Below are 14,092 nucleotides of genomic sequence, written 5' to 3'. Positions count from 1 at the left end.
GTATGGTAGAAGATAAATCACTTTAATGATTTTTTTTGCTTTATAATAGCTGAAGTAAAATAAATTTGAATATTAGAAAATTACATATAAAACTATTAAAAGATAATTATTAATAGCTGAAGCAGAATTCAAGAATCTTGTTTGGAATTAAAAAAGCAAACTCGAAGTCTTTCTTTGTTCTATTATTCTATTGCCTAATGTAATCATAGTATATTGCTTGGGCTTGGAGTTGAAGTGTAAGGTATCTTCCTTACTGCTTTCATCTTCTGAAATAATTGTGAATCTCTTGCTGTTTCTAAGTGTGAATAAATAGGTAATACTAGAAGATACCTTAGGGTTAATCTTTTCTAATATTTCCAACCAAATCAGGGCAAGTTTTTATCCATATTCAAAACTTTGGCTGCCAAAGGATCTTATTTCTTAGTACATGTAAAAGTGTAAAACACTTATGCATGGCTGTGAGTGCTCCTGCCAGAGGTAGGGGTCTAGCTCCCACCCTTCCACTGGTGCCCAAAGTCCTGCATAGTTCACTGCCAGGGACTGGTGTCAGTTGCTTACGTGAGGCTGGCATCTTGCCTGAAGTAAGGAGAAAAGGGTAGCAGGATAGGGCGTAGGCATTTCTTCTACTTGTACATTTTGTGTAATTGGAAGATGTGGAGACTACTTGTATCAATCACTCTCACATTTGGTGGACTCATAGGAAAAATAAATGTTAGATCTAGCTTCATTCCCAGTGTGGAGAAGGCAGTGGGATCACAGGAAGGCAGGAGTATTATACATGTTCCTCCTTGTGGACCATGTGAATAGTGGAGGGTAGGGAATCTTTTGGTGTTCACAACGGACAAGGGTCTAGGAGGCAGTGGAAGAGACCACAGTGTCCTCTTTCCCAGCAAGCTTCTTACCCCTCGCCCTTACCTTCAGTTCTCTCTTTTAAGTGTGAACTTGGCCTCTTTTTGTCATTAGTAGTCCTACCCTCAGCCCCCACCCCAAGCAGAAGGCCTGGGCTTCTGTAATGAGGTTGAGCTTGGACCTGGTCAAGTTGAGTTTTTGTCCATGTGCTTACTAGACGTATGGGAAAGGAATCTTTGAAGTGTTTTCCCTTAGGCAACTGTATAGGGGCAGAGTGAGGAGAGGAGAAAGAATACCACTTACATTGGACCAGATTTGTGTTTTTCCTCTCAATTTGTTCAGGAATTTGATACATATATTTTACAGCATATAATATAATGAATCACAGTAGAGAAATTAGTATTTTATTGGTTTGTAAAATGGTATAATTTAGGAAACACTAATCTAGACCAGCACTTCATTTTAAAGGTGAGGAATCTTGCTTGCTGTCATAGGGAAAGATAGTTTTTTTATTTATTTTTTATAAAAATTTATTTATTTATTTATGGCTGCGTTGGGTTTTCGTTGCTGCGTGGGGGCTTTCTCTAGTTGCGGCGAGCGGGGTCTATTCTTCGCGGTACATGGGCGTCCCATTGCGGTGGCTTCTCTTGTTGTGGAGCACAGGCTCTAGGTGCGTGGGCTTCAGTAGTTGTGGCACAAGGGCTGTAGTTGTGGGCCGTGGGCTCCAGAGTGCAGGCTCGGTAGTTGTGGTGCACGGGCTTAGTTGCTCCGTGGCGTGTGGGATCTTCCTGGACCAGGGCTCGAACCCGTGTCCTCTGCATTGGCAGGCGGATTCTTAACCACTGTGCCACCACGGAAGTCCCAGGAAAGATAGTTTTTTTTGTTTCTTTGTTTGTTTGTTTGTTTTGTCATCTTTATTTTTTATTTTTATTTTTTGCTTTATAACAAATTTAATCAGTTATACATATACATATGTTCCCATATCCCCTCCCTTTTGCGTCTCCCTCCCACCCTCCCTATCCCACCCCTCCAGGCGGTCACAAACCACCGATCTGATCTCCCTGTGCTATGCGGCTGCTTCCCACTAGCTATCTACCTTACGTTTGGTAGTGTATATATGTCCATGCCGCTCTTTCACTTTGTCACAGCTTACCCTTCCCCCTCCCCATATCCTCAAGTCCATTCTCTAGTAGGTCTGTGTCTTTATTGCTGTCTTGCCCCTATGTTCTTCATGACATTTTTTTTCTTAAATTCCATATATATGTGTCAGCATACAGTATTTGTCTTTCTCTTTCTGACTTACTTCACTCTGTATGACAGACTCTAGGTCCATCCACCTCATTACAAATAGCTCAATTTCATTTCTTTTTATGGCTGAGTAATATTCCATTGTATATATGTGCCACATCTTCTTTACCCATTCATCCGATGATGGACACTTAGGTTGTTTCCATCTCCGGGCTATTGTAAATAGGGCTGATATGAACATTTTGGTACATGTCTCTTTTTGAATTATGGTTTTCTCAGGGTATATGCCCAGTAGTGGGATTGCTGGGTCATATGGTAGTTCTATTTGTAGTTTTTTAAGGAACCTCCATACCATTCTCCATAGTGGCTGTACCAATTCACATTCCCACCAGCAGTGCAAGAGTGTTCCCTTTTTTCCACACCCTCTCCAGCACTTATTATTTCTAGATTTTTTGATGATGGCCATTCTGACTGGTGTGAGATGATATCTCATTGTAGTTTTGATTTGCATTTCTCTAATGAGTAAAGATGTGGAGCATCCTTTCATGTGTTTGTTGGCAGTCTGTATATCTTCTGTGGAGAAATGTCTATTTAGGTCTTCTGCCCATTTTTGGATTGGGTTGTTTGTTTTTTTGTTATTGAGCTGCATGAGCTGCTTATAAATTTTGGAGATTAATCCTTTGTCAGTTGCTTCATTTGCAAATATTTTCTCCCATTCTGAGGGTTGTCTTTTGGTCTTGTTTATGGTTTCCTTTGCTGTGCAAAAGCTTTGAAGTTTCATTAGGTCCCATGTGTTTATTTTTGTCTTTATTTCCATTTCTCTAGGAGGTGGGTCAAAAAGGATCTTGCTGTGATTTATGTCATAGAGTGTTCTGCCTATGTTTTCCTCTAAGAGTTTGATAGTGTCTGGCCTTACATTTAGGTCTTTAATCCATTTTGAGCTTATTTTTGTGTATGGTGTTAGGGAGTGATCTAATCTCATACTTTTACATGTCCCTATCCAGTTTTCCCAGCACCACTTATTGAAGAGACTGTCCTTTCTCCACTGTACATTCCTGCCTGCTTTATCAAAGATAAGGTGACCATATGGCCGTGGGTTTATCTCTGGGCTTTCTATCCTGTTCCATTGATCTATCTTTCTGTTTTTGTGCCAGTACCATACTGTCTTGATTACTGTAGCTTTGTAGTATAGTCTGAAGTCAGGGAGCCTGATTCCTCCAGCTCCATTTTTCGTTCTCAAGATTGCTTTGGCTATTCGATGTCTTTTGTGTTTCCATACAAATTGCGAAATTTTTTGCTCTAGTTCTGTGAAAAATGCCATTGGTAGTTTGATAGGGATTGCATTGAATCTGTAGATTGCTTTGGGTAGTAGAGTCATTTTCACAATGTTGATTCTTCCAATCCAAGAACATGGTACATCTCTCCATCTATTTGTATCATCTTTAATTTCTTTCATCAGTGTCTTATAATTTTCTGCATACAGATCTTTTGTCTCCTTAGGTAGGTTTATTCCTAGATATTTTATTCTTTTTGTTGCAATGGTAAATGGGAGTGTTTCCTTGATTTCACTTTCAGATTTTTCATCATTAGTATATAGGAATGCCAGAGATTTCTGTGCATTAATTTTGTATCCTGCAACTTTACCAAATTCATTGATTAGCTCTAGTAGTTTTCTGGTAGCATCTTTAGGATTTTCTATGTATAGTATCATGTCATCTGCAAACAGTGACAGCTTTACTTCTTCTTTTCTGATTTGGATTCCTTTTATTTCCTTTTCTTCTCTGATGGCTGTGGCTGAAACTTCCAAAACTATGTTGAATAAGAGTGGTGAGGCTTCCCTGGTGGCGCAGTGGTTGGGAGTCCACCTGCCGATGCAGGGAACACGGGTTCGTGCCCCGGTCCGGGAGGATTCCACATGCCGCGGAGCGGCTGGGCCCGTGAGCCATGGCCGCTGGGCCTGCGCGTCCGGAGCCTGTGCTCCACAACGGGAGAGGTCGCGGTGCTGAGAGGCCCGCGTACTGCAAAAAAAAAAAAAAAAAAAAGAGTGGTGAGAGTGGGCAACCTTGTCTTGTTCCTGATCTTAGTGGAAATGGTTTCAGTTTTTCACCATTGAGGACGATGCTGGCTGTGGGTTTGTCATATATGGCCTTTATTATGTTGAGGAAAGTTCCCTCTATGCCTACTTTCTGCAGGGTTTTTATCATAAATGGGTGTTGAATTTTGTTAAAAGCTTTCTCTGCATCTATTCAGATGATCATATGGTTTTTCTCCTTCAATTTGTTAATATGGTGTATCACGTTGATTGATTTGCGTATATTGAAGAATCCTTGCATTCCTGGAATAAACCCCACTTGATCATGGTGTATGATCCTTTTAATGTGCTGTTGGATTCTGTTTGCTAGTATTTTGTTGAGGATTTTTGCATCTATGTTCATCAGTGATATTGGCCTATAGTTTTCTTTCTTTGTGACATCCTTGTCTGGTTTTGGTATCAAGGTGATGGTGGCCTCGTAGAATGAGTTTGGGAGTGTGCCTCCCTCTGCTATATTTTGGAAGAGTTTGAGAAGGATAGGTGTTAGCTCTTCTCTAAATGCTTGATAGAATTCGCCTGTGAAGCCATCTGGTCCTGGGCTTTTGTTTGTTGGAAGATTTTTGATCACAGTTTCAATTTCAGTGCTTGTGATTGGTCTGTTCATATTTTCTATTTCTTCCTGATTCAGTCTTGGCAGGTTGTGCATTTCTAAGAATTTGTCCATTTCTTCCAGGTTGTCCATTTTATTGGCATAGAGTTGCTTGTAGTAATCTCTCATGATCTTTTGTATTTCTGCAGTGTCAGTTGTTACTTCTCCTTTTTCATTTCTAATTCTATTGATTTGAGTCTTCTCCCTTTTTTTCCTGATGAGTCTGGCTAATGGTTTGTCAATTTTGTTTATCTTCTCAAAGAACCAGCTTTTAGTTTGATTGATCTTTGCTATCGTTTCCTTCATTTCTTTTTCATTTATTTCTGATCTGATTTTTATGATTTCTTTCCTTCTGCTAACTTTGGGATGTTTTTGTTCTTCTTTCTTTAATTGCTTTAGGTGCAGGAAAGATAGTTTTAAAAGCAGTAATATTAGAACCTCATAACCCTGACTCCTTATTGTGTTACCATGAGAAAGCTGCATTGTCTCTAAGCATCATTTCCCTCATCTGTAAAATGGGCATAATGTGTGTCTTAGAGACTTGTTATTGGAAATCACCTTGTTTATATATATAATGGGTGCTCAATAAATATTAATTTTTTTGTAATTAGTAGATTTTTTTTTACATCTTTATTGGAGTATAATTGCTTTACAATGGTGTGTTAGTTTCTGCTTTATAACAAAGTGAATCAGTTATACATATACATATGTCCCCATACCCCTTCCCTCTTGCGTCTCCCTCCCTCCCACCCTCCCTATCCCACCCCTCCAGGCGGTCACAAAGCACCGAGCTGATCTCCCTGTGCTATGCGGCTTCCAACTAGCTATCTACCTTACGTTTGGTAGTGTATATATGTCCATGCCTCTCTCTCGCTTTGTCACAGCTTACTCTTCCCCCTCCCCATATCCTCAAGTCCATTCTCAAGTAGGTCTTTGTCTTTAGTAGCTTTTTAACATTTAATTAGTAGCTTTTTAACGTCACAGAAAGATGTGAAGAGGTATGGTGGTATATTTCCCTGTTAAAGTTCTTCACTAGTTTTTGTAGTATGTATAAAAGTACAGGTACCCAATTTGGGTTCATTATGTTAGTCTTATTTCTAATTAGAAAATAATTTCCTTGAGGTCAGAAACTAATCTGTATCTCGTAGTGTGGAGCTCGAAATTAGGGCTTTAATTATAAGGGAATTGGTGGAAAACGCAAGATGTCTTAGAAATATCAATACGTGGCTACTTTTAGCTACTACAAATTTTTTTATTTGAAAGATGCATGCTTGTATGTGTTATTGTATTTGTGCAACAATTGAAAAAAAAACTTTTTTTTTAAATTAGGAGAGAGAAGCTCTTCAGAAACAGCTGGATGAAGCTAATCGAGAAGCACAAAAATATCGACAGCAACTTCTAAAGAAAGAACAGGAAGCAGAGGCCTACAGACAGAAATTAGAAGCTATGACTCGTCTTCAGACTAATAAAGAAGCTGTTTAATTGAAATGAACATATAGTTTGAGTTTACTTTTGGTCAAGAAAGAATACAGTCTTGAACTGTACACAGTAAGGTGCAGTCTTGGGAAGACAGGATAATAAAAGAGACTGCAGCTTGATAATTGGACTTAAGCCATGAGCTCTGAATTCTTGTAACATAAAACTTTACTTTAGAAGTTGTGAAATGTATTTAAAACTGAATTCTGTAAATAGTTTTTTTTTTTTACAGTTCCAAATGCGTTGATAAAGATTGTTGAAGAGATCCCAAAACACAATAAGCCACTGTTTTTTGTGAATTCTTTTTGATTTTAGTACAAACCTTAATTTCTCAGAAACAGAACAGTTTTAAGGGTGATCGTTGTTGATTAGACCAAATGTTGTGTAATAACTCTGTGGTGGACTGATGCTGGAATTACTCCTGTAGGTATAAACTTCTATATGAAGAGAAGATTTCTCCCAGGAAATCTTGTACAGCTTTAAGTTGTCTCAGATTCTCTGAAAACATTTTTTAGAAAGCAAATTTTTATATTTGTTCAATTTCAGCTATACCCAAGTAGATTTACATGTATATGAAGCAAATATTTTTAAAACTTTCTGTTTGTACATATTCTGCATGTTTTATAATTTCAAAATGCATCACTTGCATAGGTATTTTTCCCACAAAGATGTTGAAAGTTACTAGCAAAGAAAGAAACCCTTTTATTCTATAGGTCATTGAAACTAAGTAAGCTAGCAGCTGGTTTTATTGGAACGACAATGTTCTTGGAAGGAGCAGCTTACAAGATACCTTGAATTTGCAAACTGCAAAATCTATGCTTTTTTGAAAATTTCATAGTGGGGACGTGAAACTATTCTGTGCCTTCCATCATGATTTCCACATGAAAGCACTTTAAGGCACTGGATTTTAAGATAATGTTTTCAGAAAACTCAAAGCATATGGGTTTCTGAAATACTTCATGGACTCTTTTCCCCCCCAGGAAATTATTCTTACAGAAAAAAAAATGCTTTTGTATGTAGAACAGGAACTTTTTGTACTACGGTGATGCTATAGATATGTCTAACATAACTTTTACTTTCCCTGTGAAAGCTGTATGTCTGTGCTGTGACTGGCTCTCATCATAATATTGTTCAATTCCACAGTGTATGGACATTAAACTCTGGCATAGTGTTCCTTCTTTTTTGTAAACATAACTTCAAGTCCTTTTTCTTGTTTTATTTTTTAATGTTTTATTGCTTTATGAAAATGTTTAACCCTAAGACCCTTCTAGATTACCTATACTGTATAAAGAAGCAATTACCCTTAAAACTGTACTCTGCCCTACTTTTCTATTTTACAATTAAATATCTTTTCCACATATGTTCAGTGTAGTCTTATATTTTGACCACATTTTATTCACATTAAAAAGTTTGTTCTGTGTATTACGGCCATATTCCACGTATGAAAATATAAATTCTTCACACTGAGTCTTAAAAGTATCTAAAACGGGGTTTTACAAATGCCAAGGCATATTTTCAGTTGTGTGAAGCTGCTTTTCTGTTTCTGTTTTTTAGTACGTTAGTGCATTTATGGATTTGTTATGTTAGGAAGGGTACCCTAACGTATGCAGTGTCAGAGTAGAGCAGGGGCAGCGTGTTCACCCCACTCTATAGTTTTGCTTCCAAGACCAGATTGGCCCTGAAGATCCTTGAGAAAGTGTTGGAAACTAGCTTCTGAAAGTGAATTTAATGTCTTCTTTGATTTCTAGTTTTTTGTTCTGCTAGAAACTACCTGGTGCACGAAAGAATTTTGATCTATAATAACATTTGCCATAGATGGGAGAAAATAATTCATACTTAAGAGGAATAAGTGTATGATAGTATCACGTAGACATTGAAATGTCTGGGGGAAGTCCACGTTTTTCAGAGTCTGTATGTTGGACTTGTTTAATTCCTTAATCATCTACACCTGATTCACTGTACTATGAAATCAGAACTTAAACAAGAATTTATAATTAAAAAAAGCATTTGCTTTTTCTTTTTAGCTTCCGTTTTGAGGTGGGTTGGGAAAGCTTTGCATTCTACTTATTCTCAATGGTGTTATGGGCAGAAGATTAAAAGAACTGACAGAATAAAATAATAATAAAAGTTTTCAGAAATCCACACTTAATGTGTTTCCAGTACATAATAATGGATTCATAGTTAAAGGTCATCAGGTTGCCACATTGATGGCTAATTATTTCCACTTATGTGTGAACAAACACCTTTTTTATTTTATTTTTTTAAGAAAACAGCCCACACTTTCCTTTATTTCAATATTTGTGTGGTAAACAAAAATGCATGGGGATATTAATTTTTGTATTGGGTTGAGGATGTTTGTATATTCATGAAGGGAATGAGATATTGATTTTAAATGAACAAACACCTTCTTGAGCAGCCCTTCTCAACCAGGGTTCTGCGAGAGAATCAAGCTCTGATGCCCTAAATGTTAGGGCCTAATGAATTAATTCCTTGTAATGAATTAGTTTCTGTTCCGTGCATCTGGAATAGTACTGGTTATGTACTGTCTAGACACTGAGTTCATTAGATGTCTTGATTGCCTAATTGTTTAAGATTTTAAAACTTCACTGTATATAGTTGCTAGAACTCTGGGGTTACAAATTCTAGGTTGGGTCTGTGATGATTTCAGAAAGCCTCATCTGATGACTGGTATCTGCAGAGACTATGCTTCTCAACTAATTTTCATTTATTGTTACTTTATTTATGTCTCAGTTACTTCCCCAAAGGGCTTGTGTTGTCATTTATTTTTACTGGCTTTTAGAAGTTATTTTTTATGTCAATCTTTCCTGATATCAACAGCAGGTAGTTCTTCTTTTACTCTACCACTGGATTGCTTTATTTGTTTATGATGGTGGAGGGTTGGGAGTTGGAGAGCTTTCTTCTGTGACGTTCAAAATAACAGCTAAAGAGAGAAGGAAATAAATGTGAATATATAATTTGGACTATACTTGTTTTTAACAGAAAGGTCTGTGTACAAAATGTTTATCCAAAACATATTGCTAATGAAAATCTATGCCAGTATGTTTCTTCAACATGGTCATTTATGGTACTATTTATTGAAAATCAGAAGAAACCCTTGCCCATAACAGGAACTGATGAGTTGATAGATATTTATGGATACTTTATGCTGGTATGACTAATTTTTTGTCTTACTCTGTACAAAGTTTCTTCCAGATGAAATCTGTAAAGTTTCTTTGTGTCTTAATACCTGAAAGATCTTGAGAACTGACAAAATGTATCAAGAAGAAGACCCTTTTTAGATAAAATCACAAAACAATTGTAGGAACCTTTATATCCATATGGATGGGTTCCCAAGGCATTGAGACTCAGGCTTATATAGCAAATAGAAAAAAAAAAAATTCTATTCACCTAGCTTCTATTGAGTAAATATCTCCTTCCATCATGTCAGATCAACTTAGGAATGAACTAACTAATATATTTGTTATTTTATTAAGTCATATTTACTGTACTTGGATTTCATTATAGATAACTAGTCTCTTGTAGTTTTGAATGATGTTTGCTATTTGCTTTCTCTATGTTAGGTGAGAACATCTCAATGCACATGGACTCAGTTTGACGTAAGCTCTTTGAATTCATTCTCAGATTACTTTGTGTAATTTGTGATGGAAAATACGCTTCTGGTTCCAAGTCAAAATTTTGATATCATTATTTTTGTGACTTATTAAAAGTATTTTCCAAATATATAGATAGTCTTATAGTTTTTTACCTCATTTTGATACCCTGAGATCCTTTAAAAATATTTCACATTAATGATAATCAAGTAGTGAATATAATTTAGATATAGTTCTTGGGGCTCTTCATTTTTAGATAAGTATTGTAATTCCCCCCAAAACTGTTTTCTTCCTGGAAAAATTTTGACCTGATCTCTGTGATTCTATCCACTGTACTTTATTAAGTGCTTACTCAAATTTTCATTTGAACAGTTTAGATTTCATGTGCATGGCTGATATGTAATGTTTTCTACATATATAAATATATGCAATTACAGTCTTACTACTGATTAATTACATGGATTATAATTTTGAATTTTATGAATTATTTTAATGTCTCCTTGGTTTTTCTGTAAGAAAATATTTTTCTTGCATGCCAGATAAAAGTCAGTAAAAGCATTCATTTTTTGTATTACTATTTTTCATAATTGTCCTTTGCCTGCCATCCTTATAACTCTCAAGAATTATTTAAAGTTTAAATTGCATATGCATATTTTGCTATACAAAAATAACATTAAGAAAGCTTACACTTAAATGAATCTGTAGTCTCTTTTTATAAAAAATTCTCGGTCTGCCAGAGAACTGACTCTGCTTCCAAACATTTCTGCCAAGTATGATTAGTTGACTCTCAGCATCAAGCACTGAAGCATATTAAGAATGTTTACTACTTTTGTTAGATACAATTTAATACTCAGTTGTTTTAATGAAAACTTCAAAACATATAGAAGGGCATAGAGAATAATTTAACAAACATTCATGTACCTACCACCCAAATTTAATAAAATTTTTTAACATCTTTATTGGAGTATAATTGCTGTACAATGGTGTGTTCGTTTCTGCTTTATAACAAAGTGAAGCTATACATATACGCATATCCCCGTATCCCCTCCCTCTTGCATCTCCCACCCTATCCCACCCCCCTAGGTGGTCACAAAGCACCGAGCTGTATGCGGCTGCTTCCCACTAGCTATCTGTTTTACATTTGGTAGTGTATATATGTCCATATATACAGTACCACTCTGTCACTGTCCCAGCTTACCCTTCCCCCTCCCCGTGTCTTCAAGTCCATTCTCTAGTAAGTCTACGTCTTTATTCCCGTCTTGCCCCTAGGTTCTTCATGACTTTTTTTTTTTTTTTTAGATTCCATATATATGTGTTAGCATACGGTATTTGTTTTTCTCTTTCTGACTTACTTCACTCTGCGTGACAGACTCTAGGTCCATCCACCTCACTACAAATAATTCAATTTTGTTTCTTTATGGCTGAGTAATATTCCATTGTATATATGTGCCACATCTTTATCCATTCATCTGTCGATGGACACTTAGGTTGCTTCCATGTCCTGGCTGTTGTAGATAGAGCTGCAGTGAACATTGTGGTACATGACTCTTTTTGAATTATGGTTTTCTCAGGGTATATGCCCAGAGTGGGATTGCTGGGTCGTATGGTAGTTCTATTTTTAGTTTTTTAAGGAACCTCCATACTGTTTTCCATAGTGGCTGTATCAATTTACCTTCCCACCAACAGTGCAAGAGGGTTCCCTTTTCTCCACACCCTCTCCAGCATTTATTGTTTCTAGATTTCTTGATGATGGCCATTCTGACTGGTGTGAGGTGATACCTTATTGTAGTTTTGATTTGCATTTCTCTAATGATTAGTAATGTTGTGCATCCTTTCATGTGTTTGTTGGCAATCTGTATATCTTCTTTGGAGAAATGTCTATTTAGGTCTTCTGCCCATTTTTGGATTGGGGTGTTTGTTTTTCTGATATTGAGCTGTATGAGCTGCTTGTAAATTTTGGAGATTAATCCTTTTCAGTTGCTTCATTTGCAAATATTTTCTCCCATTCTGAGGGTTGTCTTTTGGTCTTGTTTATGTTTTCCTTTGCTGTGCAAAAGCTTTTAAGTTTCATTAGGTCCCATTTGTTTATTTTCATTTTTATTTCCATTTCTCTAGGAAGTGGGTCAAAAAGAATCTTGCTGTGATTGATGTCATAGTGTTCTGCCTATGTTTTCCTCTAAGAGTTTGATAGTGTCTGGCCTTACATTTAGGTCTCTAATCCATTTTGAGTTTATTTTTGTGTATGGTGTTAAGAAGTGTTCTACAAATTTAATAAATCTTAAAATTACCTTCTTTGCTTCAATTCTTTTCTGTTAAGAAATTGAATGTTACAGATGTAGTTGAAGTCCCTTTTTTCCCCTTTCTCATCTCATTCCTCTCTCCTAAAGACAGCCACTATCCTGATGTTGAAATGTATTTTTCTATCTACATTTTCATGCTTTTTCTGTGTACCAAATTTCATAAATATAGGGTAACGTATCTGTGGTTCTTAAACTTTGTTAAAGTTATCATTTTATACATATGTCATTCTGCATATTAATTTTTTCAGTTCATCAATATTTTAGACATTCATATCTGAGTATCTAATCATTCATTTTGACTTATAAAATTAAATAAATATACTATATGTATTTATCCTTTGTTTTATGTATAGATGTGTCACTTCCTATTTTTGGCTATTATAGATAGTGATGTAATGAACATCCTCGTATGTTTATCTCCTTACATGCATGAATGTTCTAGGTTTCCCCAGAAAATGGAATTGTTAGATTGAGGGTAGGCAATTTTACTAGACATTGTCAAATTGCTTTCCAGAGTGGCTCTGAATAGTGATGAGAATTCTCATTTCCCCACATCTCACCAACACATGATATTGTCACACTGTTTTTGCCAGCCTACATTGATATGAAATTGTTCTCATTATTTGCAATTCCCTATTATTAGTGAAGTTGAACATTTTTTCCCTGTTGTTTCTGATCCGTTAGCATTTATTCTTCTCTGAATTGCTAGTTCATGGCCTGTTTTTTATTGGATAGTTTTTCTTAATGATTTGTTGAAGTTTAATATTTTTCTGGAAACTAATCTTTTGCTGGTTGCATGAGTTGTAAATATCTTCTCCCACTGTCTGACTTAAAATTTTTTTTAATTGTCTCAGTTAGTACATGTTTACTGAGTATTATGTGCAACTCTCAATACCAGGCTGAGTTAGAATTTCAATTGTTATATCGGTCTAACACTCAAGGAGCCTATTAAAGGTGGAATGGAATTTTAATTTTTTTTTTTTTTTTTTTTTTGTGGTACGCGGGCCTCTCACTGTTGTGGCCTCTCCCGTTGCGGAGCACAGGCTCCGGACGCGCAGGCTCAGCGGCCATGGCTCACGGGCCCAGCGGCTCCGCGGCATGTGGCATCTTCCCGGACCAGGGCACGAACCCGTGTCCCCTGCATCGGCAGGCAGACTCTCAACCACTGCGCCACCAGGGAAGCCCTGGAATTTTAATTTGCAACTTGAATCTTTTCTCTTTTAGCTGAATACTGTCTCGTTTTTTATAATATATGCTTTTCCAGATAATTAGTGAGGGAAAGATGTAACTTTCACACTTAAACCATTTTTAGAAGATGTAATGTACTACTTAATGTAATTTTTCCCCATTCTTACACTAAGTTTTTCTTTTGATATTTTATAGTTGTGTGTTTTAAATTATATTTGAAAGGACAATGAGTATTTGGATTATTGCACATGATGTGTACTAAAGTGTTCAGAAGCATTTAGCAGAGCCTCCAAAAATTAAAATTCCACTAGCCCCTTATCCTAGAGGTCTGTAGATACCAAAGTTGAGAGAAACAGCCTGGTGTGATGGAAAGAACATGGGTATTGGATCAGATAATCCTGGGTTCAAATCCTGCCCCTCAATTATTATTTTGTGTAATTTTAGCCAATTGTTTCAATTTCCTTGAGACTAAGTTTCTCAAGGATGAGATAGAAGATGGCTTTCACTAGGTTGTGAAGATTGAATCTAATCATGTGGATTAAAAGTGCAAGATACAGTGGTCTGTACATAGTAAACATTTGCTAAGTATATTTTGAAGAAATATGTAGAAGAGATAGAACCTATTGAAGGTATATAAAGGACTGTCAGTCATCCCAGCCCCACCCTCTGGACAAAAAGGTGTGATTTTCTGCTGTTAGGACAGGCAGTATTTGTCAACTCCATCCTTATGCTACCTTCC

The 14,092-nt window shown here is 36.4% G+C and overlaps 1 protein-coding gene across 6 annotated transcripts in view; it reads left to right on the top strand.

The window, feature by feature from the left end:
• GABPB1 (GA binding protein transcription factor subunit beta 1) overlaps positions 1-7,605 on the top strand; it is a 74,944-nt gene extending 67,339 nt beyond the window's left edge. For 5 of the 6 annotated variants that reach the window (XM_060096827.1, XM_060096828.1, XM_060096830.1 and 2 more), the window contains exon 9: positions 6,108-7,605. In XM_060096827.1, the coding sequence (XP_059952810.1) occupies positions 6,108-6,260 (153 nt within the window). In that variant the 3' untranslated portion in view covers positions 6,261-7,605. The remainder of the gene's footprint in view (positions 1-6,107) is intronic. The other variant, XM_060096831.1, reaches the window with a different exon arrangement.
• The last annotated feature ends 6,487 nt before the right edge of the window (positions 7,606-14,092 follow it).

The sequence above is a fragment of the Mesoplodon densirostris genome, chromosome 4 (assembly GCF_025265405.1).
Source record: "Mesoplodon densirostris isolate mMesDen1 chromosome 4, mMesDen1 primary haplotype, whole genome shotgun sequence".
NCBI lineage: Eukaryota > Metazoa > Chordata > Mammalia > Artiodactyla > Ziphiidae > Mesoplodon > Mesoplodon densirostris.
This window is presented reverse-complemented; position numbering and strand designations above follow the sequence as displayed.